The sequence below is a fragment of the Crocodylus siamensis genome, chromosome 12, assembly GCF_052110815.1.
Source record: "Crocodylus siamensis isolate JL-2025a chromosome 12, ASM5211081v1, whole genome shotgun sequence".
Taxonomy (NCBI): domain Eukaryota; kingdom Metazoa; phylum Chordata; order Crocodylia; family Crocodylidae; genus Crocodylus; species Crocodylus siamensis.
In genome coordinates this window covers 2,698,546-2,722,909 of record NC_143406.1, presented here as the reverse complement: position 1 = coordinate 2,722,909, position 24,364 = coordinate 2,698,546, and the positions used below count along the sequence as shown (strand labels likewise).

Here is a 24,364-nt window from a genome sequence, read left to right as displayed (position 1 = left end):
ACTAGAACTGACCCGTCGGCCGGCTGGCACAGGTAAGAGCACCCCTCTTTCCCCTTGGCAAAGACAAGGAAGATGAGCTGCAATTTTTTAAGGAGCTGGAGGCTGACTAGTATCTATGGATTGGCAGTGAAAAGCGTTTGCTTTTCAAAGCTTAAGTGCATGGTGACATGAGAGCTCTCAGACTTAACATAATACTTCTCAGTAGTCAGCTGCCAGCAGCTCAGCGCTCTTCTGGCCAAACAGAGATTTCCACCCCCTAGATTCAAATCTGCGGTTGAGAAATAACAGTGCCAGGCCTCCAAGTTGGGAAAAGCAGCAACATCAAAACAGAGCAGCAGCCCTAAGGACCAACAGAGTTCTTCATGATAAAAATGATTTTTAAAGCTTCATATTTGTGCTAAGACCACGCTTGAATAATCGCAGCTCTTAAAGGCTGTTCATGGAGCAACGAGGGTGAAAAATCGGGTGCCGACGTCAGGGCTCCCCTGAACATACCTTTTGGTAGCAGAAGTGTCGGCTTGCAGCATGGGCCCATTTCAAGCAATTTGGCTGTTTTGCAAAAGCTAAAAAAAAAGTGGGGAGGGACTGAGGGAGGCAAGAAGTTGCTGGTAGTAGGTCACTGGCTTGGCATGTGGGAGACAGGGGCTGTGCTGAATCTGCGTGATTTGAAGTGAAAACCTGCTTTGAATCGGACAACGGCATTGAACCTGCATCTTCCTCGTCCCAGGCTGGTAGCTTAACCACCCGGTGGAAGAGTGTAGGAGCACCTGGCGGCCCTACTTCTGTGAAATATTTTGGTTTCACTCCAACCCGTAGCAAGACGACGCCTTGAGAGTTGCAACAAAATGAAAGGAAAGTCCCCCAGTCGGACGGCTGAACCGGGACACGACATTTTATTTAGTTTCTGAGTCTGGCCTGTTGCCTGCGAGACTCGGGAACTCGCTAAGACGCAGGTCCTCAAGAGCCAAGGGCACCTTGACAGCTTTGAGAACCTGAGCCTCAGTTTTCTCATCAGTAAAGTGGGGCTAATAATGCTTTTCTATTTTGCATATGAGAACGATTACAAGTAAGCTAGTCTGATACTATGCCGCAAACCAAGGCACTGAATTAGTGATAATAAATGAGATCGCACCCGATTTTAAAGGTCCAAGATCTCATGAGTTTCCATGACAAGACAAACTGGTGGGAGGTAGTAAGTCTAGGAAGGGGACAATCAGGCAGCTGGCTGGGAGTGATTTCAGGTGCCCGACGTGTGCAGCACAGTTGGGATGAAAGGCAGCAGGCTCAGGAGTAGGTGGGGCTTTCACAGCAGGGTCTGTAACCCCTGGGCTCCCGTAGAAAGTGGTATTTTTTACTATAAGTACAAATCTGGCTCTGGGTGAAGCAAACTCTTGGAAAATGTGAGTTGATCTTCCGCTCCCTCGTAAAGTGCTGAGAGCAGGTCAGCATTTAAATGCCCCCTGCTCAGGGGATCATGTTCCACCACTTGAAGGAGAAGGGTTTACGGAGGACGTTGGTGCCGCAGTGGACTTCCCCTTGCCACTCGTGGTAGGTGAAATAGTCATTGATGAAGGTGCAGGTCAGGCCCAGCGGCTCCAGCAGGGAGCGGACCTTCTCTTCCAGGCAGCACTGCCCATTGATGATGGGCCCGAAAGGCTTGGGGATGCCCAGGTCCTTCCCCAAGACTATCGTGTTCACCTGCAGCCGGGAGAGACCGGGAAAGGATGAACATGCACCTCGACATGATGCCTGAACAGGTCATAAGCGCTGGTAAATGTATAACTATTGTGCTGGAAGAGAGACAAGGCTCCCTGTACCAAGGATGCCTGCGAGGACATCCAGCCTGGTGCAATTCATCCATCTCCAGTCCACCAGGCAGCAAACACCCTGGAGTTTGGCTTGAACTACTCTCCAGGACTGAGATTTTTTTAAAGGCTAGCGTGTTGTCTCCTTGGAAAAGGTAACGTCAGGGAAGCAATGCAGTTTAGTTGTTAAATTACAACTCAGCAGCTGGGAGCAGCAACCAAGGCAGTTTTTACGGTTCCTAACTGATGTAAAATAGGATTTGGTTGCCTGGTCTTGCCTGAGCCAGTTAGATTGGGCTTTGTCATCAAGTAGAGGATACTGTCACCGTTCTTATGGAAAATAGACTACAGGTAGTGGAAACTGAGGATCTAGTCATCTGCTGAGACCTCAGAGAGAAGATAATTTTGCTGTGCTGAGATATGAGGCACCACTCTTCACGGATGGGTTGTACAGCACCATTTAGGATCCAGTTTTAACTGTCACATCATTCTCAAACCAGCTTACTAGTGTGGTGCCTAGCAGCCAAGGTTTAGGGCCTTGGTGTCCCTATCTGTAAAATGGGAATGATGATAATGAGTTGGAGAGCACTGAAAGCTGCCAGTGAAAAGCAGGACATCAGAGGCAGGTATTATTTCTTAAGGCAATGGACAGCTAAGTGTTGAAAGATCACAAGCCCCCCTTTCCTTAAAACAAAGCCATCATAAACAGTTACATAATTTTATCATGGCTTTGTTTTATATATATATATATATATAGTTTGTGTGTGTTTTAAATAAATATGATTTGCTCCTCACTTGTAAGCTATAATGGTACTTCAGATTTGCTAGTTTTCCTCCACATACATAAGAGCTAGAGACATTAAGTACAAGCAGATATCCCTGGGGTGTTCACTTGACTCCAGCAGCTGAGTCTTTACAAAGACAATTGGAGTATTGCAAGAATGGAATAAAAAAATCATGAGATTTGGCAGCACTGTTAAAGGGGATATCCGCTGAGGCCAGGACCTGTCTGGGAAGATGGGCTCCCCATTGCAATGAAGATGGGTTTTGTCTTTGGCAAAGTTTAATCCATTTTTTTTTCAGTGGCCAGTCCTTGAAGGACACCCCAGTCCCCAGTTTCCTTACCATGTCTGGGAAATAGGCCTCAGCTTGGTTATCCTTCATATTGAAGAGCTGTGGAATATCAATGATGTCCTTCGGACTCAGGCCGAGCTCCTGTCTCAGGATGTCCCTGTTCCAGTCGATACAACTCTGCAGAGGGAGGAAGGAATTACAGAAGGGAAAGAAACTGCACCTTTTCTAGACTGCCCTAGGACAAGGAAGATCAGCAAAGGCGTATTGTGGAATAACCCCCATTGGACATTTTTAAGTGCAGATGTGGCACATGAGGTCTGGAGAGAGAGAGTCCTGCCTTGAACAGAGCTAGGACCATAGAGATGCTGTAGAGGCACCTTTCCTGCCCTCTGCAAATGACCCATTTTCACTTATTCCTCTGGGAGCACAGCATAGGTGTGTCTTGATTCACAACAAGCCCATTTACATGACAAACCCCCCCAAATCACAAGTCCAGTTTGGAGTTTCGCTGCATGTATTTCGAATAACGGCAATCTCGCTCTAGTCCACAACAGTCTCCATCTGCTTTCAGCCTGGTAGCAGCCTTGCTGACGTCTTCCCCTATGTTTGTCTCATGTCTGTACCTGAAAGTAATCGTTTTCCTTCCTGAGGGTTTCATCGGCTAGAATTTCTTCTATAGTTTTCTTGGGAACATTCTCTAGGCCTGCAATCAAAGGGGAAGAATCACCCAAGAAGAAATGAATGAGAAGTCAGGCACTAAAACAGGGCCATACATATAACTTGTGCACAACTTAGACAAGAGGGTCTGTAGCCTTTGTGAGTGGGGAACCTATAACTCACACTCAGGGGTTGATGCACACAAAGTTTTCCCTGGGGATGTCCAATAGAATAAATGCCTCAATTTTTATTCACTTTTGTCCAGGTTTAGCTCCCAGCCCCTCACCCTTTCCCACAAGAACTGTGGGGAACTAAAGGTTTTGTTCCAGTTTGGGTTTCTGGAGAAAATGTTCCTATTCCAAAATTGAACAGAATCCAATTTTCTATCCAAACTGCTTTATAGCCAGCCACACACAACCCCTCTGTGCCCATTACACAGCCTTGCGGTACAGCCCTGCTCACAAAAGGTTGAAAGCTTTGGGTGGTTTATTATCATACGTGAAGCTGCGCCATCCTACCTTCAAACATCTGGGCCTTTCCATGGCCCTCTTCTTGCTTTTCTTTGAGGAGCTTGTAACAGGCGCTGGGACTGGCTAAGAGGAGCCGAAATCCCTGACAAGAGAGACAAGTCAGTTCAGTGTCAGGTCTGGCTCAGGTTCCCCTGTCTGAACCCTCACTTGCCATCCTTTTGAAAACTCGGCATGTGTACAAGCACCCCAGATTAGCAGCCTTATTCCACACGTGCTCTGGAGCAACTGGAGTCCTAGCAGTAGGGAGAGAGGCTAGTGGGGGGCAGTGAAAATGGTTGTGGGGCTGGGGCACATGACTGGTGAGGAGAGGCTGAGGGAACTGGGCTTGTGTAGTCTGCAGAAGAAGACGGAGGGATTGAATAGCAGCCTTCAGCTCCCCGCCGGGGGGCTGCAAAGAGGATGGAGCTGGGCTGACCTCAGTGGGGGCAGGTGACAAGACAAGATGCAATGGGCTCAAGCTGCAGCAAGGGAGGTTTAGGTTGGATATTATTATATTAACTTGGATATTTAGGTTGGGTATTAGGTTGGAAAGACCTAGGAGGGTAGTAAAGCACTGGAACAGGTTCCTCAGAAAGGTTGGGGAGTCTCCATCCTTGAAGGTTTTCAGGACCCGGCTAGACAAAGCCTTGGCTGGGATGATGTAGTTGGGGCTGGTCCTGCTTTGAGCAGGGGGTTGGAATAGAGGTGACCTCCTGGGGTCCCTTCACACCCTCATTTTCTGGGATTATATGGTCACCCCTTAAAATATCCTCGTCTCTGTGATAAGCCAAGCGCTCTACCTCAGATTCCTTACTGGGCAAACAAAATGCTTTCTCTGGTTGGTTACACCCAGCTTCCCCCCGTTTCTCTGCTCTGGTGCTCACAAGAAAGGCTAAGACATCATCAGGGCAATCTTCTATGAATGTCCTTGCAGAGATGAAGGGGGGTGGGGAAGTCAGAGAAACAACTCGGCAGCCTGCTTCTGAGTGCAAATGGTGCCATGGGAGCTGTAACGCAAAGGGCTCCCAATCCCCTTCTTTGCTGGTGGAAATGCATCTCCCATGTTCCTCTATGTTATTTTGCCATCTGATTGAGAGGCAGGTGCCTCATGCCAGGTAGTTTCTTCAAGTCTGTGGTCTCATTGCCATGATAAAGCCATGCCCTTCCCCTGTACCCCTTGAGTGGTCAGCAGAGTTCAGCTTTGTCCGGTGGCTCTCCCTTGCCCTTGCATTTAGAGAAAAAACACCCAGCCCATGCTTGGATAGATACCCTACTCCCAGACCAAGAGCCAGGCTGCTGCAGGGCTCACAGAGCTTTGGAGGTTAAAGCCGAGCCACATCGTAGCTTGCCTGGGGCCTGGCACGGTCCTGATGCAGGCTTATGGAGAGGGTGTGGAGGCTGGGGTACCAGTACCTGTCTGTCGTGGGCCGGGACAAAGCTCAGGAACTCATCCACGTGCCCCACCAAGAGCCAGTCTGAGAAGAGCTCCACCGGGGCCTGCACCCTCTGGGCATAGAGGAAGTCCCTGACGACCTTGGTCATCCTCCTGCCACCAACCCTAGCCACAAAAGGGGAAGAAGCAAACCCAAACTCTGGTTAGCGACAGTCTATATGCAAGGCAGATGGAGCCGAACTCAGGTGCTGGGACCCCTGCTCCTGCAAGGAAAGGAATTGCAAGGCCCTGGAGAGACCTGGCTAGGATCCTGGGCACCTTCTCTCAGCACAGGTGAGTAGCATGATGATGACTGAAGCTGCAACAGGTGCATGGAAGAGCTGATTAGGAGGATGAGGGGAATAGAGAGCCCAAGGCAGCAATGGGAATGCTCCCAGTAGCATGCTCTGCTGCATGCCTGTGCAAATATAAGGGCTGCATCTTTCAGCCCCATGCTCCTCCCAGCTAACTGGGGCGGCCAGGGTGGGGGAACAGGTGGATGTGGCTCCAGTCACTGGGGTGAGAGTTGCTGGAGGAATGGGGTGGGGCAGCACTTGTCCCCCTCAAATACAGACCAGGGGTGGGGAGGTAGCAGATAGTGTAAAAGCAGGGCACAGTGAGGATCCTGCCCTGCTGCCTTCACCTGGCACCAGCTCGGTTGTAGCTAAAGGAACTGCATATGTGGGACGGGAGTGCAGCTTGTGCCTGTGGCCTCGGGCCTTGTAAAGAAGTTCCAGAGAAGTAACCCTGTGGGGCAGGAGCCTGCAGCACTGTAGAAATGAGTCTGAGATAAGCTGCACTTTAGTTGTTGAGTTTTGTTAACAGTCTGGGGGGCACCTGGGAGCCGCTGCTGTCTACAAAGAGTGGGACTGAGGAGCTGCTCCGGAGAGATGGGGCAGGTGCGCAACTTCCAAAGGACGTGGGCAGGTGTGCAGCTTGTGAAGGACTTGGCTGAAAGGCCAGGTACCCCCCTCGGGTGCTAAAAGGGGCTCCCTGAGATGCTGAGCTGTTCTGTGGCACTGCCGTACAGAGCTCAAGGATCAGTAAATGATGCTGACGATCGATGCTTCTGCCCCCAATGTTTGTAGTGATAAATTGCATCCGCACAGAGAGAAAAAAGTAACGCAGGTACCAGATTAGACTGGTCCTCAAAGGGCTGAGCCTTGACATCCTTATTGAACACATGCTTTTCGGCTCATCAGATATTTCATAACAGCTGTTGCGGATACTGGTTACAGGACATCAAATAAGGGATGTCCACTAAGAGGTGGATTAGGTGGTTCAATTAAGTGACAATACTCTGTGGCAGTATCTGTGAATAAAGGTGGTGCAGGTACTTTTGCAGGCTCTTGAGGAAAGGAGCATCTTGTTGCTTAGCACCATGGGGCTCTGGTCCAGAGCTGAGCTCCTAGATGCTCAAGGAAGGCAGTTTTTGGAGGTATTAAGTGTTACACTATAGCACTAGATATAGGAAAGAATATTATTTACAGCTGAATGAGCAATTTGGTACTCTCTGGGGTTATATTGGTAGGTTATATCGCTTCCTACAAGCAATATAATAGGTTGTATCGCTTCCTACAGGCATCTCTACACAGAGGATCTAGAGCTCCCTCTGCACTGATGCACCTTTCCACACTATAGCAAGTGAAACTTTGTCCCATTGCCACATCCGCATCCACCATTCAAAATTGCCCTCGCTCCTCTCACCTGGGGAAGCTGCTTCCAATAAGGATCCTCCCCAAAGGATATTCCTTCCCTTTGACCTTCACGGGAGGGCTGACTTCAAGGTTTCCAAAGGAGTCAAGGCTAGAAATTCCGTTCCTCAGAGGTTCTCTAGTCACATAGCCAAAATCAGGGCCCTTGCAGGGAATAAGACTTAATTAGTTCCTCTGCCCCCTTCCTAAGACAACAACAAAATTAGATCACCAATTTGCTGCCATCCAAACAGGACTTGTGGTGCCAAGGTCTTGGGCCAGCATTGCTCCCTAGGGATACATTTCATCAGGCCGTAGCAGAAGCGGTTGCAATGCCAGGCATCTGGTTTGGGTGCTAAATGTGCACTCCAGCGTGGCTATGTGAGACGCACCATAGCATAGAGGGCAGGCGGTGGACTTGGAGCTGGGACGAACACAGGTTGAGGGAGTTTTCTAAAGAAAATCAGCTCTGAACACCTGCCTGCATCAGCAGCATTTGAGTCTAGCGTTAATTGCAGACCCTTCAAAGCCACTGGCTGCATCTCTAGATGTCAGGAAGCTGCCAGCGATGTTCAGGGCTGAAAGCAATAGGCAAGTCACCTACCAAGATGCTCTTGGGGAAGCCCTTCAGCCCCCCGTTTCTGGGAGAGTCGAAGACCACAGGGAATGTCTTATGGGGTGCCTGCACGTAGCCAAATTCCATCTCGTCCTACCAGAGAGGAGCAGAATTACTATGTAAGCCAATACAGGACCTGAACCAAAACCCACTCCCTTTGATTTCACTGGGCTTTGGACTTTCCCCTTTGTGCCATCCCTAACAGCCCCTGTCTTGGCAGCTCAGAGAACAGACCTGCTCTTCCCTTCAGCACAGAGGCCAGCTTATTTTTAGAGCAACATTCATCATATTTCACTTTTCTGGCTTTGAATGTCACGGTTTCCTTTCGGAGCACTGCTAACGCAGCGTGGCATGTCAGAGATTTAGGCTTCTAATTCCCCCTGGCTTTGCGTCGTACAGGATTACTGATGTCTGTATGAAGGGGCACCAAATGTTGCCGGATCGGTCCGTGGGGACTTTGTGCCCAAGCATAACATGGCTTCTCGAGACCTAGTTGTGTCCGGCTTCCCCAGCCCACGCGGTGGTACCTGGATCCAGCTGTCATTCTGGTTCTCCAGCTCTGGGCAGATGGTCAGCTTGCACCTGGTTTTCTGGGCAAGTTTGCTTATGGCCTCGACAAAATCGGTGTTGTCATTGAAACTGGAAAGGAGCGGGGAGCAAGTGAGGCCGGGACTAAGGAAAGACTTTTTTTCTTTCTTGTTCCCCGCCCCCCAGTAAACTTGGGAACTTCCCCAACAGGCTCGAGTCAAACAGTGGGGCACTAATTGGGCATGCCTCATTAATCCACTAGTAATCCAGGAGGTTTCCTGCACCACCATAGTCAAACACCTCTTTTTGTGAGTTGGGAGGGAATATTTTTGTTTCATTGAGCTTCTCCACCTATCCCTGGCTAGTTGGGCCCCTCTGGACAACCTTGAGACACAGAAGTGATTCTTCCCCTCTGTTCAGCACTGGGGAGGCCACATCTGGAGTCCTGTGTCCAGGTTCAGGCCCCCCACTGCAGAAAGGATGTGGACACATTGGAGATAGTCCAGGGGAGGGCAATGAAAATGGTTCTCTTATGAGAAGAGGCTGAGGGAACTGGGCTGATTTAGTCTGGAGAAGAGAAGACCAAGGGGCCATTTAATAGCAGCCTTCAACTCCCTACAGGGGGATGGAGCTGGGCTGTTCTCAGTGGTGCAGATGACCAAAGGAGCAATGGGCTCAAGCTGCAGCAAGGGAGGTTGAGGCTGGATATTAAGGAAAAGTTTCTCACTAGGAGGATAATAAAACACTGGAACAAGATACCCAGAGAGGTGGTGGAGTCTCCATCCTTGGAGGTTAAGACCTGACAAGACAAAGCCGTGGCTGGGATGATGTTGCTGAGGCTGGTCCTGCTTTGAGCAGGTGGTTGCACTAGAAGTGACCTCCTGAGTCCCTTCAACCCTCATTTTCTATGACCCTAAGGCTGGGCATGAGGGACTAGCTAGGCTGAAGTCAAGCATTTCCAGGGAAAGCTCCTGATCATTTAAGGTCTACCCAAATTGAACCCAAGAAGTCCCAGCCTAGTTGTACCAATTGCACCCTGCTCTTATCTAGCACTTTGCATCTGTTGGTCTTAAAGTGCTTTGCAACGGGAGGTCAGGATCACCATCCCCGCAGAAGCTTTCTCTTCAGGATGCTTCTTCCTATCCAGTCTGCTCTGGAGAGACGACAGAGTGACTTGATGCCAATAGGATTCCTCCCCTCTTGAGCGTAAGCATTTTAAATGCTTTGCTGGACTGACAGCAGAGGGCTCGGCCCCTGGCAGGATTGGACCTTGATTGTAAAAAGCTGCCCCCACCCCCCACGGTAATTGCCCTTTCCTGCCCTCACCTGCAGACGTAGATCTCCAGGGGCTGCAGAGTGTTGGGGGTCATTATCCAGGGAGCCACGCGGAAAACAACGGTGTCTGTGAAAATCGGGGTCTCGGGGAGACTCTATTAAGGGAGCAAAGTGCAGACAGACAAGGGAAGAGTCAAGCCTCCAAATACCTGGAGCAAGTGAAAGATGCCTGCTTGCATTTGTCCTCTGCCACCTCCTCCACGCTGGCTGTCGTGGGGACTTGCATCCCTCTTAGTTCTGCTCCCTGGTGCAGACTCTGCTCGCTCGCTGTAGTTTAAAGCCTCTTGCAGGAAGATTTAAAACCTCTGCCTGGAGGTAGGGGAGGTTCAGGTCTAGCCGTCCCCTTCCAGTGTAATGGCCCCACAACAAGGGCTGGCCCAATGACTTCTAATGCTAAAGCAATATTTCTGTCATTTTGGCAAGAATGAGGACTCCACTGGCTGGCTCTAGTGGGTTTATTTAATATATTTTTGGATTTCATCTGCCAGCTCAGGAGCAGTTGGGGGACTTTCTGTTTGGTGTGAGCTTCAGAGCTTGGTTCATCTTCCAGCCATTGGTTCTAGGTCACTGTTCACCATATGTCCTAGGCATCCTCAGTCTCCCTCCTCATTTCATCCCTTGAGCTCTAGTACGTATCACCAACTTTACTGTCCTTTCTGGATCCCTTCCTAATGCATCTCCAAACTGTCACAGCTGCCACCTTCCTCCTCCTGCAGTAGCCTTGCTTAGGAAGCTATCGAAAGTAGTTAATCCTAATGGACCATGGAGACGGTGCTAATTGGGAAAGCATAGCACAAGCGAGACCATGCTTACCTACCCTGTTTGGCTGTTGATGCGGGGCACCACATTCACACTGGCTATTTTATGGGCACTGGGAGAAAAGCAGATTAGACAGGGGTTGGGGTCTATTCTGGTTAAGAACTAGTTTCTGTTTCTTCTCCCCTGCACCCTTCAGTGAGCCGCTGCAGGAGCAGCTTTTCCTCTTGGGCTATGCCAATACCCGCTGGCAGGCTGGGAGCAAGGGCCCAGCAGCAACAGGAAAACCCTCAACCGGTGCATGGTCTCAGCAGAAGCACCTTGCTCTGGGAGAGATCAGGGGAAGGAGCCACAAGTTTCTCACCACCCATGATTGTAATCCCACCCTCCACTCCCTGTATCACTTTGTCCTCTCTTGTGTGCATGTGTGTGGTCCATCTACCACAGAAGCAGATGAGCGTTGGCTGACCCTGACCTTGGGGAGTATTTCAGTTGAGTCAGAAGCTCATGTTTTAACATCCAGAGGTTGTAGGTTCAATCCTAGATGCCCATGAGCCATGCACAAATGTAATGCAATAGTACTCAATGACGCATGCAGGGGTGTAGTTGCATCTTTAAAGCTATAGCCATTGCAGAAGCTCCATTCAGTCCAGCCTGGACATACAGACCTAGTCTGCACGTCGGTTTATTGTACCTTGAGTGAGGTATCCAGCATTGTGGCGTGCAAGGAAACCAGCCCGGAAAAGTCGGCATCTGGGAAGGCCAACCCCTCCACGTAGAACCTGTGCTCCTCCTCGCCGAGGGCATGCTCCACCACGTAGAAGAGCTTCTTTGGTCCTAGGATGTGCGTGTGCTGCTCAACCAGTTCGTTGCCTAAGAAGGAAACAGTGAGCTGTAAGTTTTGGGGGAACCGCTCTGCGCATCCTATGCAGAAGTCACCCAGCCGTACCCATCGTCCACAGGTCAAGCTTCCAGGATCTCCTCCTGGGGCCCACCAGCTATTGGGCTTCAGAGAGACTTGACTGCTGAATCGCCTCATCTGGGCTGTGTTCTGGCCAAGACCCTCAGCTGTGGGGCAGGAGGGTACTGGGGTGCAAAGCTCACCTTTGCACTCCCTCCAGACCTTGGGTGAGACCACTGCTTCCCACTGGAAAGAGCAAACATCCTTGCACTAAGACATCCCTTCTAAACCCATGAAGAACTGTCAGGCTTGGATGGAAACACTTTGAATCACAGATGTATAGGGCTGGAAGGGACTTCCATAGGTCATTTAGTCAAAGCCCCTGCCTGAAGCAGGAACATCTTCATCCAAACCATGCCATGCAAATGCACTGTCCAACCTCTTAGCAAAACGCACCATCAAGTTGCGTAAGTGTTTGCCAGGCTGGGGCATAGGTGTAAAGGCTGCGGGGCTGCACTCGGATGCAGGGCACTGACCTCTGGGAGTGAAGCCCTGGCAATGGCACAGCTCATCTCGCTGCAGATTGACATCTTGTTCCTGCTCCTATTAAACCAACCCCCATGGAGGAGAGAGGGGAAGCTCTTTCGACTAGATAGGCGAACCCACCTAACTCCCACCCTGTCCCATTTGGGGTGTGGTGTGTTGCTTTAGTATAGCTGATGGACTGGGCACAGAGCTACGGTGGAGAGAAACGTAGGCTCTCAAAGCATATTGCATTGGGTCTTTCATTTCGGGGCAAGGGCAGCCCAAGAAAGGCTGAGTACTCACTGTGAGCATAGAAGACTCCTACTTTATCAGCGTCAGACCCAGAAACGTGAAGAACCAACTTGTGATTGGCAAAAACTGCACCCGGGCCCCGAGTTCTCAAGACCATGAGTGACATGTCCCTGAGGTCTGAGCATGAAAGCAGATCAAGGAGAAAAGAATAAGTCTAATTAAGAAGTGACAGCTTTTGGATTCGTCCCAGCAAAACCTCGGGAACTGAATGTTGAATTCAGATAAACACATAGGAGGCCAGCAGCTCAGCTACAGCATATCACCCTTAGTCCATTGACCTCCCTGGATCTGGGGGCTGCACTGTCTGCGTCCTTCTACACGAGCTCCAACAAATCAAAAGACACGTGTTTCATCCAAATGGTTTCTCGACCAGCTACAATATAGAGTGAGAATATGAGTAGCAAAACGGACTCCTTTCAAACCAGGAATTTAAAATTTGTCTGCCTTGAGTTGCTTTTAATTTTCCTATATTGTAATTTTGTCTTCAAACAGCTCCAGAAATGCTGTAAGTGCTGAGCGATGTTCTTTTTAAGGTGCAACTTCAGTTGCTCTATCTAGTATCTCCGGGGGCTTATCACGCGTGCATTGAGGGCACCAAAAAGGGGGAAGTATCCAGAACTCTTACTATCTTTTCTGTGCCTGTTGAAGGGTATTTGTGCCCAAAAGCTTGCAAAAAAAGACTTTTTTTTGCAAAAGTCTTGCTGGTCTAATAAGATGTCGTCTCTACTATGAGTCGTGATTGCCAAAAAGGGGAATTTTGCTTTTGCTGGGACTGTTCCTAGAGGAGAAAAATTGAAGTCATATGTAGTTGTGAGTTCAAAACGCTGGATCAATGTTTTTCTTTCTTCCCCGCAAGCCGATGCTGTGTTCCCTCTTGGGGAGCTGTGTGATGTGGGTTAGGAACAGCTACAAGCTCCACTGTTAATCCATATGCTTCTTGTTTCCCAGAGAGCTGAAGATCAGACGGGACTCCTGACCACTCAAAACTAGAAGCAGTTGGGTGCACAGGAAAGAAGGAGGATATGGAGTGTGTGTAGCTATGAAATTCCCCTACTAAATGCTCCTGGCATTTATGCCTTTAGATTGGCTGCATCAAAATGTGCAGTCAGCCCCTGTATATCTGAACAGGGGCTTGCACAAAAGGCAGCTAACAGCTGGCTTCGCTGAAATGGAGAGCGTCTGCTAGTTGACACTTAGCTCAACCTGGGACGTTCTTATTGAACTGCCAGTAGGTCACTAGTTGAGTGGCTTCAAATGAAGGATTACAGGTCTAACACTTTTCACATCCTTATGGTGTTCTTATGATCTCACAGAAATACCTGAAGCAGATAAAGGGTTCCCTGGGGTATTTCCAAGAGAGCCCTAATGGCAGCAAATGGTGGAAAACTAAGCCTGGCTTTAAGAGGAGCCTGTAGACCTTGCTGGGAGTCATGCTTGGTGTTGCCACCCTTCACCTCCCCAGCAAAATACCTTTATAAGTTTGCACGCGCTGATCCTTATTGTCCATGGTCTTAGACGTTGGGTCATCCTTGTCACAGTTCACCAGCAAAACGGCTCCTTGCCCACCTGGCCCCCAAGTCCAATTTCTCTGGAGAAGCAAACCAAAAAGCAAACTAAGAGCAGATAAGAAAACTAAGAGAGCAGAGGCCCGGACCCAAATGCTTTCACCTGCAACCACAGTAGTGAAAGCCAAAAAGACATCCCCGTGATGCAACTCGCCCCACAGAAAGTATGACTCGCCCAGCAGCTGGAAGCCTTGCAAAATCCAGATGTGCATCTCCATCTTGCCCACCCCCAGGTCTCCCAAAGATCTGCATCCAGTGTTTTGAATTCCACCATAGGGGCCAAGAACCCAACTTTTTGGCATCAAAATTACTTCATTTCTCATTTAAGCAAGTTTCACTGGGAATGTAGATAATTGAGACCCTTGAACTCAAACTGTTGATAAACTAGATCCAGCAGAAAAATGTGTTCAATCATGGACTCCTAGACTTTTAAGAAATGGTGAGAACCTCATCTGTGTGGACAGACAGGGTTGTGGAGACCTCTCCATAGCCATGCCATGGGCCACCAACCCCTTTCAGGGATGATCGCTAGTGGTTGGAAGAGTCATATTAAGTATTTCAAATAGTTCAGAGGTTGAGTTTTTTTGGATCCTTGAAGTTAGGTTGTTGGGTTTTTTTTGCTTCTGGGACTCGTCCTCTCCTCATGCTGTATCCTTTATGCTCATAACTCTGTGGGGCAGCCCTGGGATGACAGGTTCGAAGCTTGCACAGCCTATTGCGCTCTCTTGTACTGCTTCTGTATGGGGTCTTCATAAAGTCCTGGTGCACAACCTAAGTTATTAAAGTTTAAAAGTGCACCAGGACTTTACGAAGACCCTGTATAGAGATGAACGGTCCTTACCTTATCTGTTACTTTCTTCTGCACTGTCCCACTGCGAGTCGTGTCAGCCTCCAGGGACACTTCTGCAATGTCACAAGAGAAAGAAAACCCAAGTGGTACCTATGAACAGGACCCAACCATCTTCCCTCGGGGCAAGGAACCTTTTATGCTGCATTGTGGGCATCTGCATACCTCTGCAGGCAACACTGCCACAGGGCAACATGGGGCTGTCGCTCTCCCCATCCCAGAGAAGGAGTTATTCTGTCGGGTAGATTTTATTGCACTGCGGTTCTGCTTACCAACACAGGTGAGGTACAGCATGGCTTTCTGCAACATAGTCTGCCCATCCTTCCCGTAGTACAGTATCCGAACCTGCAAAGATGCTGTCCAGTCACTGCTGTTGTCGGCACACCATCATTTCTACTATTGCTTATCGCCGAATGGGCACAGTCAGCTGGCCTAGTGCTATCCCATCTCTATAGAGTGGGGATTCACACTTTTTATCCCAACCAGCCTGTTGTCTTGATTTAGACTATAAACTCATCAAGGCTGGGTCTGTCTCCTGTTTCATGGGTCTTCACTGCATAGCACAATGGGTCCCAGTGGAGTCACAGCATCATAGGAGTGTCTGGGACCCTGAGGGTCGGCTCCTCCAACCCCTGTGTTGCTTCCTCAGAAATGAGTGCAGTCAAGATAACAACATCAAAATAATGCATTCATTGGAACAAAGCAACAAGATCAGCTTGCTGCAATGACATGGGCTTCCAGCTCATATTACCCCAGCCAACGAGGAGGCGAACAGGAACATTCATACCCAAGGGCTCCAAACACCTGCACGCTGCAGGTGAGGGGAGGACCTTGCTAGCCTAGAGGCAGCAATTAACTCCAAAGCTGACTCTCATTAAGCTCCCTTTTGTCTGGTTCAGAACCAGATCAACATTTCTTTCTATTAAGAAACTCTTATTAATGCAGCCCAGTATGCCGTTAGCCGCCTTCACAACACGGGCACACAAGGAAGTTTCCTCTTCTTCCTCCATATAGATGCTTCTCCCTTGCAAGACCAACCCACCTTATGATCATCGACATCGTCGCTTGGCCTTCCCATAGTTACCACCACCTCCGCTCCGGCACTGAGGGGCCATCTGGGCTCGCTTGCTGGCATCTGCATAGGCTGAGGGGTGTGGACAATGTAGACGTCGACGCCAGGGCTTCCTCGGGCATCAAACCACATGGCATCTTTTGGGGCTGAGCTGAGATGGAAATTTCGTTAGAGGCAGAGCCAGAAGTTGTGAAACACCTTGAAAATCACCTGGTTTCCATAGGCTCAGGGCATGTGATTGCTCCTGTTTTAAGCAAAGGACTTCAGAAGCAAGCCGAACTTTGTTATGAAACATCTGGCACCCACAATAACCTGCAGGAGAGCCTCCTTGATAAAGGAGGCTAATTTCATTTGACTTGTTTTTTGGCATGGCTGTAGGCAGCTCTTTCCCTGACATTTTACGGTGAACGTTTGCTGTACGAGGGCATAGCTATAGGCAATGGATAAGGATTTACACCAATCCTACAAACTGGTACTAGATACTCTTGTGCATCGTCTCCTGGCACTGTGTCTACTACCTGTCTACACCTCTACTGCTATCTTGCACCCAGCTTAGATCAAGGTTTTTGGCAGGTCAAACAGTTCATTGAACCCCAAATGAAAAATACGGAAGAGGTTTTAGCTAGCAGCTTGGCCCCATTCCCCTTGGCATGGATGCAATGGCAGGATGTTGAAAGGCAATGCTCCATGTTCACACTGCTAAATGGCAGGTGGCTAATTCCACTAATAAACCTGCTGCTTTCTGCTCTCAGCTTGCTTTCTAATGTCATTGGTGTCTTTTCACCTCCAATTACACCTAGTCACGTTGGCTTCCAGAGCAGCTTGGAAGACTCTAGACAAAGTATGTTTTTTCCTTTATTGGAAGGTATTTATACACCTTCAAACAGCTCCACAGTGTAAGGTAAGGTATTTATACACTCCCACTCTCTTTAGTGCATTATCCAAGCACTTGAGACAGGGCTGTGCTGTGACCTACCTCCTCCAGATGAGCAACTGAGACCCTGAATGCTTTGCCCATAATTAGCCAAGACAGTGCTGCATCCACATTGTATGAAAGCTCAGGGCCTATTTCAAAGCCAAATGCACCCTGAGGCAGAGTGGATTTGGCTGGCGACATCAGTCTTTGTGGACCGGCGCTCACATTTTCAACCTTCTTGCCAAACAAAAGCAGCCCACGAGGCTCTTTTACTAGGAAGGCAATAGGGAAATGCCATGCACGTCACCTTAAGCAGCCCCAGTTTGTCGCAAGGAAATTATGTTTCCTCCTCACTCTCATTAGTCGCCATCTCCGAGTTGTGTCTGTGGGCAGGGTGAGGGTTACTGTCTGCCCAGCAGCCAGGAACACCGTGTCCGTAAGAAGAGCTCCGCGCCTTGCCACATGCGGAAGCCGTTTTGGAAAGCAAGATGTTGCAAACGGGTAGAAAGAAACTTCCCGGTACAAGATGGACCGGGGTGATCCAAGACTCATTTTCTGACGGTCCTGCTCCTCCGTGCCGGCTACCCGGCAAGTCAAGGCTTGTACTGCCAAACATCGGCATGAGGTCAGGAGGGAGATGGGCGTCCTAAAGGCACAGCTCTCGGAGAACAACCCCCATGCAAAGGGCTGCATCGATCCCTTGCGTGAGTTCAACATCCTACCATGCCAGCCTTTGATCGGCAGCTAGCAAACAAGGGATTTGTCTTGCGTGGGTCACAGCCTGGAGGGGAGGTCTTGGACTGGTGAGGATCTGCTCCCAGGTCCTGCAGGACTGAGCTGAACCCCAGGGTGGAGAGTTGTGTTTCCTTTACCTTTTTTTGCTTTTCTGTTATAAGGATTATCCCCAGAGAAGAAGCCTTGTTCATCAGGATTTCTTTCCTACTGATTCCTAGCTGCACTGGGGAGGATGGCTAGATTTGCATTTAAGACAGTGGATGGGAACAACTCGTACATGCCCGTCTTCTGCTTTTCCAGCCCCCGGAAGACTCATTAAATTGCACAGTCAATAGCTAAATATTAGTCACCATCCACAATCAATCAAGGCATTGAGCAGCAAAACACTAAGTGTGACTAAGAGCACCTGATGTACCGTCATGGCACTGACGGGCAGGGATTAAACAAAGTTTTTTCCCTGTTACAAAGTGGTCTGTTTGCTTGCTTCATTGCTGCAAGTTTCCATTGTGCCCACCTTCAACACCTTGCTTCCTGAGATTTGGTTTCTGCCTTGCATACTTGGCAAGGCACAGATGCCATCCTCTGAATGCAAGAGCCATCCCTGGGTATTTGATACTGATGGCTCTTGAGATCTGGTGCCCAGAGGCGACAGGTCAGGTAGGGAGGCAGTCAGGTCAGGGGGTTGGACTAGATGACCTCTGGAAATCCCTTCCAGCCCTACTTCTCTCTGATTTATGACTTAGCGCTGCCCCATTGGCATGTAGGAAACTTTGCCCTCCAACTTTGTGGGGTTTACCATTTTGCTTCTTGCTGCGTGCACAGACATTATGCACCTAGCAGTGGTAGCAGAGGCCTTTCAGCAACAGGGACCAGGCCTGCAAACCTCATGAGATTTGGTTTAAAAATAACAAGATTGAAAAGGTAATAATCCTTTGCCTTCTGGTTTCCCAGCCAGGTGGTGCACTTAAGGCACAACTTCGGGGTTTCTCTCTGCAACCATCAGGCCTAGAAACTTTCATTTAAAAAACAAAACAAAAACCCAGTGCATAGCTGACCTTCTCACCTAATCCCCTGACTCCAGGAGCTGGGACTTTGAGTAGACACCATACGTTGCAATCAACTTGCAAGAGCCTGCAATGCCAATTAGATCTGAGTGAATGAGCCAAGAAGGTCTTGAAATAATGGCATAATCAATAGCAAGCCTGGCCCTTCTCTGAACATAAAGCCTTAATGTTTGGAGCTGGGGCATTAGCACAGGGCACCGCTGTCAGCAACAGCCCTGCCATGTAATTGCTATGTAAACCAAAGGAAAGGAAACACAAGGAGCAGCAATTTAAACCCTTTGCCCTTTCTCTTTCTAACCCAGGTGGAGCTTGTCTTCTGCATTGTCTAAAGGATTTAAACCCAGCCAGTTGCTTGTAGGGGATTTGTAGCTATAGCTGCATAGTCTGCAAATGCTGCTGTCCTACCAGACCGCCTGCAGAGGAGCTCGGGGAGTCTTTATCCTCCCAGAAAAAGGAAAGCTATAGGGAAGGGCTGAGTGGTGACGGAAAGAGAGTTGTTTAAAGCCTTTTGTACAGGGGTGGCACAGACTGCACTCAAGCAGGCTTTCTGCTGGCGTCTGAATGAGAAGTCAGGGAAGAGAAGGAGTTAAAGCCAGAGTAAAAGAGGGAGAAAGAAGTCAGGCGAGCAAATGCCAGGTCTGCAGAGCTGTGCTGGGACTTGAAAGATGTATTCAGGGTGCGTGATGGCACTCAGGAGGCACGGTTCAACGGCTGGCTCTGCCTAAAACCACTGGCAGTTGTGTGTTTCCTGCTTGCGTGAGAGTTACCCAGCCATGACATCGCAATAATTGCCCTCTGGCTCTTCTCGTCTGCTCAGACTGCAAACACTGAGCCACAGGCAGCCTCTTGCTGTGCAGGTACAGCACTGGGCGAGGAGCCCCGATTTGAGCTGGGCCTGTGGTGGCTGGCTAAAATAAATGCACCTGTTGAGAAAGGTCTGGGATCGGCCTGGCTGGGGACCCAGGGATGCAGAATGAGACTGGATAAGGAAAGCAGGGCCTGGCTGGTTCATGGAGCAGGCACACGGTGCCCCGCTGCACTGCATTTCCACTTCCCTCCATACACCCATGTGGCCCAGGACTTGCCTTTGCTTGCCTGTGCTGTGCATCGCACTGACCCATTACCTGACACGGGGGGTAGGAGAAGCAGCTGGGAGAGGGAGACCAGACCCACCCCCCAGAGCAATAAGGGGAGCATGGGCCAAGCAGGAGCCCAGGGACCACAAGACTCCTGCAGCCAGTCAGGCAGCCCTAAAACAGGCCACCAAATAGCCACTAGCTATATAATGCTCTTCCTCCCAAACTGGGTTTTGTCACTGGGGTTTGACCCCCAGCCAGCTCTGAAATCTGGGCTGCTGCCACCAAAGCTGAAGGGGCAACTGCACTGATGGGTAGCAGTAGGAGGCTTTTATCCTCCGGTGCTCAGACAGCAATGCAGTGCACTTAGCCAGCACCCTCCGCTTTGCACCGACTGGGCTAGATTTGCCATGGTGACCTGAAACCAAAAGGTACCAAAGCTCAAATCTGGCCGGGGAGCTGACCCTCCGCGTGATAAGGGGAAGTTATGGTAGCCAGACCCCTGATTGCCCAGCCTCTGGTGTCCTGCCAGGCAGCTGGCATTGAATCCCACTTCTCCGGGACTGGTGATGCATCTTAGGGCGAGGAATGGAATAAAATGGATTGCGTCAGCCGTGAGCAAACATTCACACCTTAAGGCAAACAGGGCAGAGCACGGATCGAGTCCTCCCCCTGGGTACAAGTGCAAAGGCAGCCGGGCCCTAAACAAGGAAGTTCAGCGCTCAGTTGAGACACATCTGCAACTCCCAGTTTTCAAGGGACGGGGACACAACGGGGTACATGTAAAAGGTAGGGGGTTGCCAGCCATGGGGACATGAGTGCGGTTCTCAGCACCATAACCTCATCCCCGGTTCATTCATTGTAATTTTACCTTCTTCCTGGAATCACTCTGTGCCTTAGACTCAGAGGGTTACAAGGGACTTCAGGGTCCTCTGGTCCAACCCTCTGCATGAATACAGGTTTCTTAGGACACTGGATACAGAGCTCTTGATAGGTTTCCCCTGCCCCTTTCCTTCTCAGCCCTAGATGCTACCCTTATATACTATTATATAGCAATAAAAGACACAGGCAGCAGAGGTTGTCCTAATTAGTAATCTGGGACCACCACCGCATAGTGCTGGGTTTGGCACATACACATACAGGGAGACAGACCTACTGCCCTCCCCCCCAAAAAACCCTAACAACAAAAACAATAACTTCTAGTTATGCATAAATCAAGGTTTAACTAGGAGAGAGCCCTGGAAGTGGCAGCTTCCTTGTCTCTGGAGCTTTCTACATATTCTCCCAGCACAAACTAGAGGCATTAATTCCTGCATCCTACTGCCTGGGTGCAAGGACTTGGGCAAGTCCCTTCTTACTCAACACTAACATACACACCAATGTCAGTGCAGAGCTGTGGGGGCAAGCAGTTAACCCCAGGCAAAGCTTTTTCACAGCCTGGACATGCAGAACAGCCTGCCTGGGTCCTTTCCTGATGTGTATGGGCTTTCCTGGAGCCGTACAGCGCTTCATCCACTATAGATCTGAGACTTGAAACAAGCACGTCTCCGTTGCAAGCTGATAGAAGATGCTGCCACCTCCACCTGTTTAGCAATTCACTAGCTGATGTGGGACTGCAGAAATCTTGCCTCCTAGCATTTCCAGTATCCCTATAACCACCTGATTTCCTCACTACTTCTTTTTAACCCCTTCTCTGCCCTCTCCCCTTACTGGAGAGCAGCACCTGTTCACCAGTGACACCAGTTAAAAACCCACAAAATCAAAAGCAATTGGGGAAAGTCGGGGGTCTTGGCAACCCGGCGGATATTCAAGTGCCCAGTCCTTACCCGTGTACGTCAATGGAGATTTCTGTGCCTAGCACGTAGATAGCGCTGGTAGGACGCTGGGTAGACAGCCGGATGAGTCTTTGTTGGGACATGCTTGTACCTTCTGTTCTCCCAGCTGCAATGCTGTGCTGTGTACAGTACTGAGAGGAGACACAGCATGATTAAATGAAGAAGGATCGACTGTGTCCCACCCCTGACTCCTCCTTCACTCACACCCCTTTCTCCCCTGTCCCATTGAATGTGAATAGCTGGAGATTTTTGAAATCACACCTCTCTGCCTGCTCGTTGGAGGCCCAGGAGATGTCAGGCTAAGATCTTTCCCATCAGGTTAGCAGGGTACTTCAGTGGCTGAGATGGAAAAATGAGCTTTTGTTTCCTCTTAGAGGAAGCAGAGGGTTCATTATGTGGTGTCTTTTGCCGATCTGCCCTGAGGGTAGGTGGTGCACGGCCCTCTCCTTGCCATCTGTGCAGAGCTGCCCGACACAAGCATAGCAGGTGCTCTGTGCTCTGGCAGGATAGAAACTGCAGGTGTAAGAGGAGCCAGTGCCTTGAAATATTTAGCATGACCCTTGAACAAACCTGACCTGTCACTGCCACAGCAATCAGTGGGGGAAGGTGCACATATTTCCATGTGTCTATCGTCTTCTCAGTACTTAACATTTGCATTGGTGCTTCTCATCTGTACATCCCAAGTGCCCTGGCAGGGGTGGGGGGGTAGGTGAGGGCATACTGTTACCCCAGTTTTATATTGGGGTAAACTGAGGCACAACCTCCTATTTTCACAAATGCCTAGACATTTTGAGTATCTACCCTTGATTTTTCTAGAGGTGCCAGGGGCCTCCAGCTCCCCTGCTTTCATCTAAAGCAGAGCTGGTGCTCAGGATTTGTTATAATCAAGCTCTGGGTAGCCCCGGTTGGGCCCCAGAGTTAGCAGGCACTTGGCAAATTGGTGCAACCTGTTTCCGTACCTATGACAAACTAGGAGCAAGCCGGCACAAGAGTAAAACCCAGGAACTCCTGGCTCCATTAGGCTGCCTGCTCGTCCTCACCCAAGACTTCCCATTAAGTGCTCTGTGTTTCTTGATTTGTCTTAATTGAATTAGAAACCCTTTAGGGGAAAGGAACAGGGCTCATCTGCATTTGTAAAGCGCCCTGTCAATTTGCAACGATATACATGTGTGTACGCGCTGCTAATAATAATGCCTTGCCTTCAGTGCATCGGTGCCTGGGGGAAAGGCATATGAGTCAATCTATAACAAATTAGAGGCAGCCTCCAAGCCCTTGTCCTTGGGATTACAGGTTTATTCTTTTCTTCTTTATTCCAGACAGGGAGTTTAGCCTTGCTATTACTTCACAAGGGTCTCCAGCTGCAGTTCATGTTGGCCGCTCAATGGTTATTAGCCTCCATGACTTTTTCAAGTTGAAGAGCAGCATCATAGTAAGACAGGCATTCAAAGCAGAAGCCCCTTGTGCAGCAGTTTCCTGCCGTTGTCAAAGGAAATGCGGAGGCCAAAACATGCTGCAGCAGATTCATATAACATTTGCCAGTGCCCTAGGCAACAACTTCCCATTTTCCAAAGTCCCTGGGCAAAGGGCTGTAATGTTATACTGTGCACCACCGCAGCATGCTGCCATCAGATTGCTTGCCCCCTGCTAGCATCCGAGCCCCTGCTTCCCCCTATAATACATGGGGTGACCTAAGGATGGGGGCATCAGCCAAGTGGGAAGCTACTTACCTAAGCTATGTAAGAATGAAATGCAGAAACAGGAGCCTATGTCCGGCCAGGTGAGGACCTCCCTCTGCTTGGTATCTTCACCCATGAACCTTATCTTGCAAGCAAGTCCTCAAGCCATCCATTTGACAGGAGAATATGACATGTCTCGATATAATAGCTGAAGCAGGGGTGTCAGACACCTGGATACAGCCCGCAGAGGCATGGCGTCCGGCTGTCCTTTCTCTTGCGATTCTCAAGAGACCTGAACATTGAAGAAGAGTTGAAGGTGGCCTCACTTTCCTTCAGACAACAGTGTCCTCTGGTTGATGGACCTGCACTCCTTGGATCAGTGATCCCCAACCTTTTTTGTACCGGGACCCATTTGTAACCATCAATGGCCAGTCCTGACCTAGTAAATAATTTAATTTTAAAAATAATTTAATGCCCCTTACTTCCAGCCCATGGTCCACCACCTCCCCAGTGTGTGAAGCAGGTGGGTGTGTATGGAAAATGGGGCCAGCCTGCAAGGGAAAACCCACTGTTTCTCTCTTTTCTTCTCCTTTAAAGGAGAATTCATTTTTAAAGTTTGTTCACGACCCATTCATATATTCTTGCAAGGTATCCAGGTTGTAGCTATACTGGTCTAGAGGAAAAAGCAACTGGGACTCATGGTAGAATGACCTGAGGGAACTTTTGCAACCTTTTCTCCGATGCCTGATGAAGGGTGTTTGTGCCCGAAAGCTTGCAATTAAAGAATTTTTTGGCAAAAATCTAGATGGTCTAATAAAAGATACCACCTCTGCTATGCATCCTGATTGCTATATTCTTGCAACCCACTTTTGGGTCATGACCCACAGGTTGAGAAACACTGACTGAGGTCACCCCCGGTATGTGCTTGCTCTTTATCTTAACTTTCTCCTTCTTTTGTTTTGTGTTACTACTCCCAGTAAGTACATTCTGTCTTTGGGCTAGCTCTCCCATCCCTACTAATGAGGCCAGAAAGGAAAACACTGGCAATTCCTAGGAAATATAAACACAATACGAATCATGCAATATTAGCACTGTTAGGTGTGCAAATACAGACACATGATTTGCAAGATAAATCCAGAGATTTCAAACACGAAGCTGAAAACGTAACATCATTCGTCGTGGTACACTGTAATAGTGAAATAATCCTAGGGAATATCTTTAGCTAGAGCAACCCAATAACGTGTACAAGCACCCTATAGTTTCGAAAACATCCTGACTTGTTGGGGTCTTTGCAACAGGAGAACGGCTCTCTTATTTTTCCATAGTCAAAAGAGCGAAAGCTGAAAGCCGTCATTTTCTGAGGGGTGACTGGGGTCTAACAAGATGTGCCGCAACTCTAACCAGCTTGAGGATCCCAGGTGTAAGGGGACTCTG

General features: G+C 49.3%; 1 protein-coding gene across 1 annotated transcript; it reads right to left on the bottom strand.

Annotated features, from left to right (window-relative positions):
- Window positions 1–884: 884 nt before the first annotated feature.
- Window positions 885–21,377, bottom strand: LOC149854461 (protein-arginine deiminase type-3-like). Its single transcript, XM_090023548.1, has 16 exons — window positions 21,246–21,377; window positions 15,599–15,779; window positions 14,829–14,901; window positions 14,551–14,612; window positions 13,615–13,732; window positions 12,136–12,261; window positions 11,101–11,279; window positions 9,642–9,745; window positions 8,315–8,426; window positions 7,776–7,880; window positions 7,185–7,336; window positions 5,459–5,603; window positions 4,055–4,148; window positions 3,503–3,582; window positions 2,931–3,056; window positions 885–1,698 (listed from the first exon to the last, which is right to left on the bottom strand). The coding sequence occupies exons 1-16, from the start codon at window positions 21,335–21,337 to the stop codon at window positions 1,465–1,467; spliced, it is 1,983 nt and encodes a 660-aa protein (XP_089879674.1). The 5' UTR covers window positions 21,338–21,377; the 3' UTR covers window positions 885–1,464.
- Between the last annotated feature and the right edge of the window lie 2,987 nt (window positions 21,378–24,364).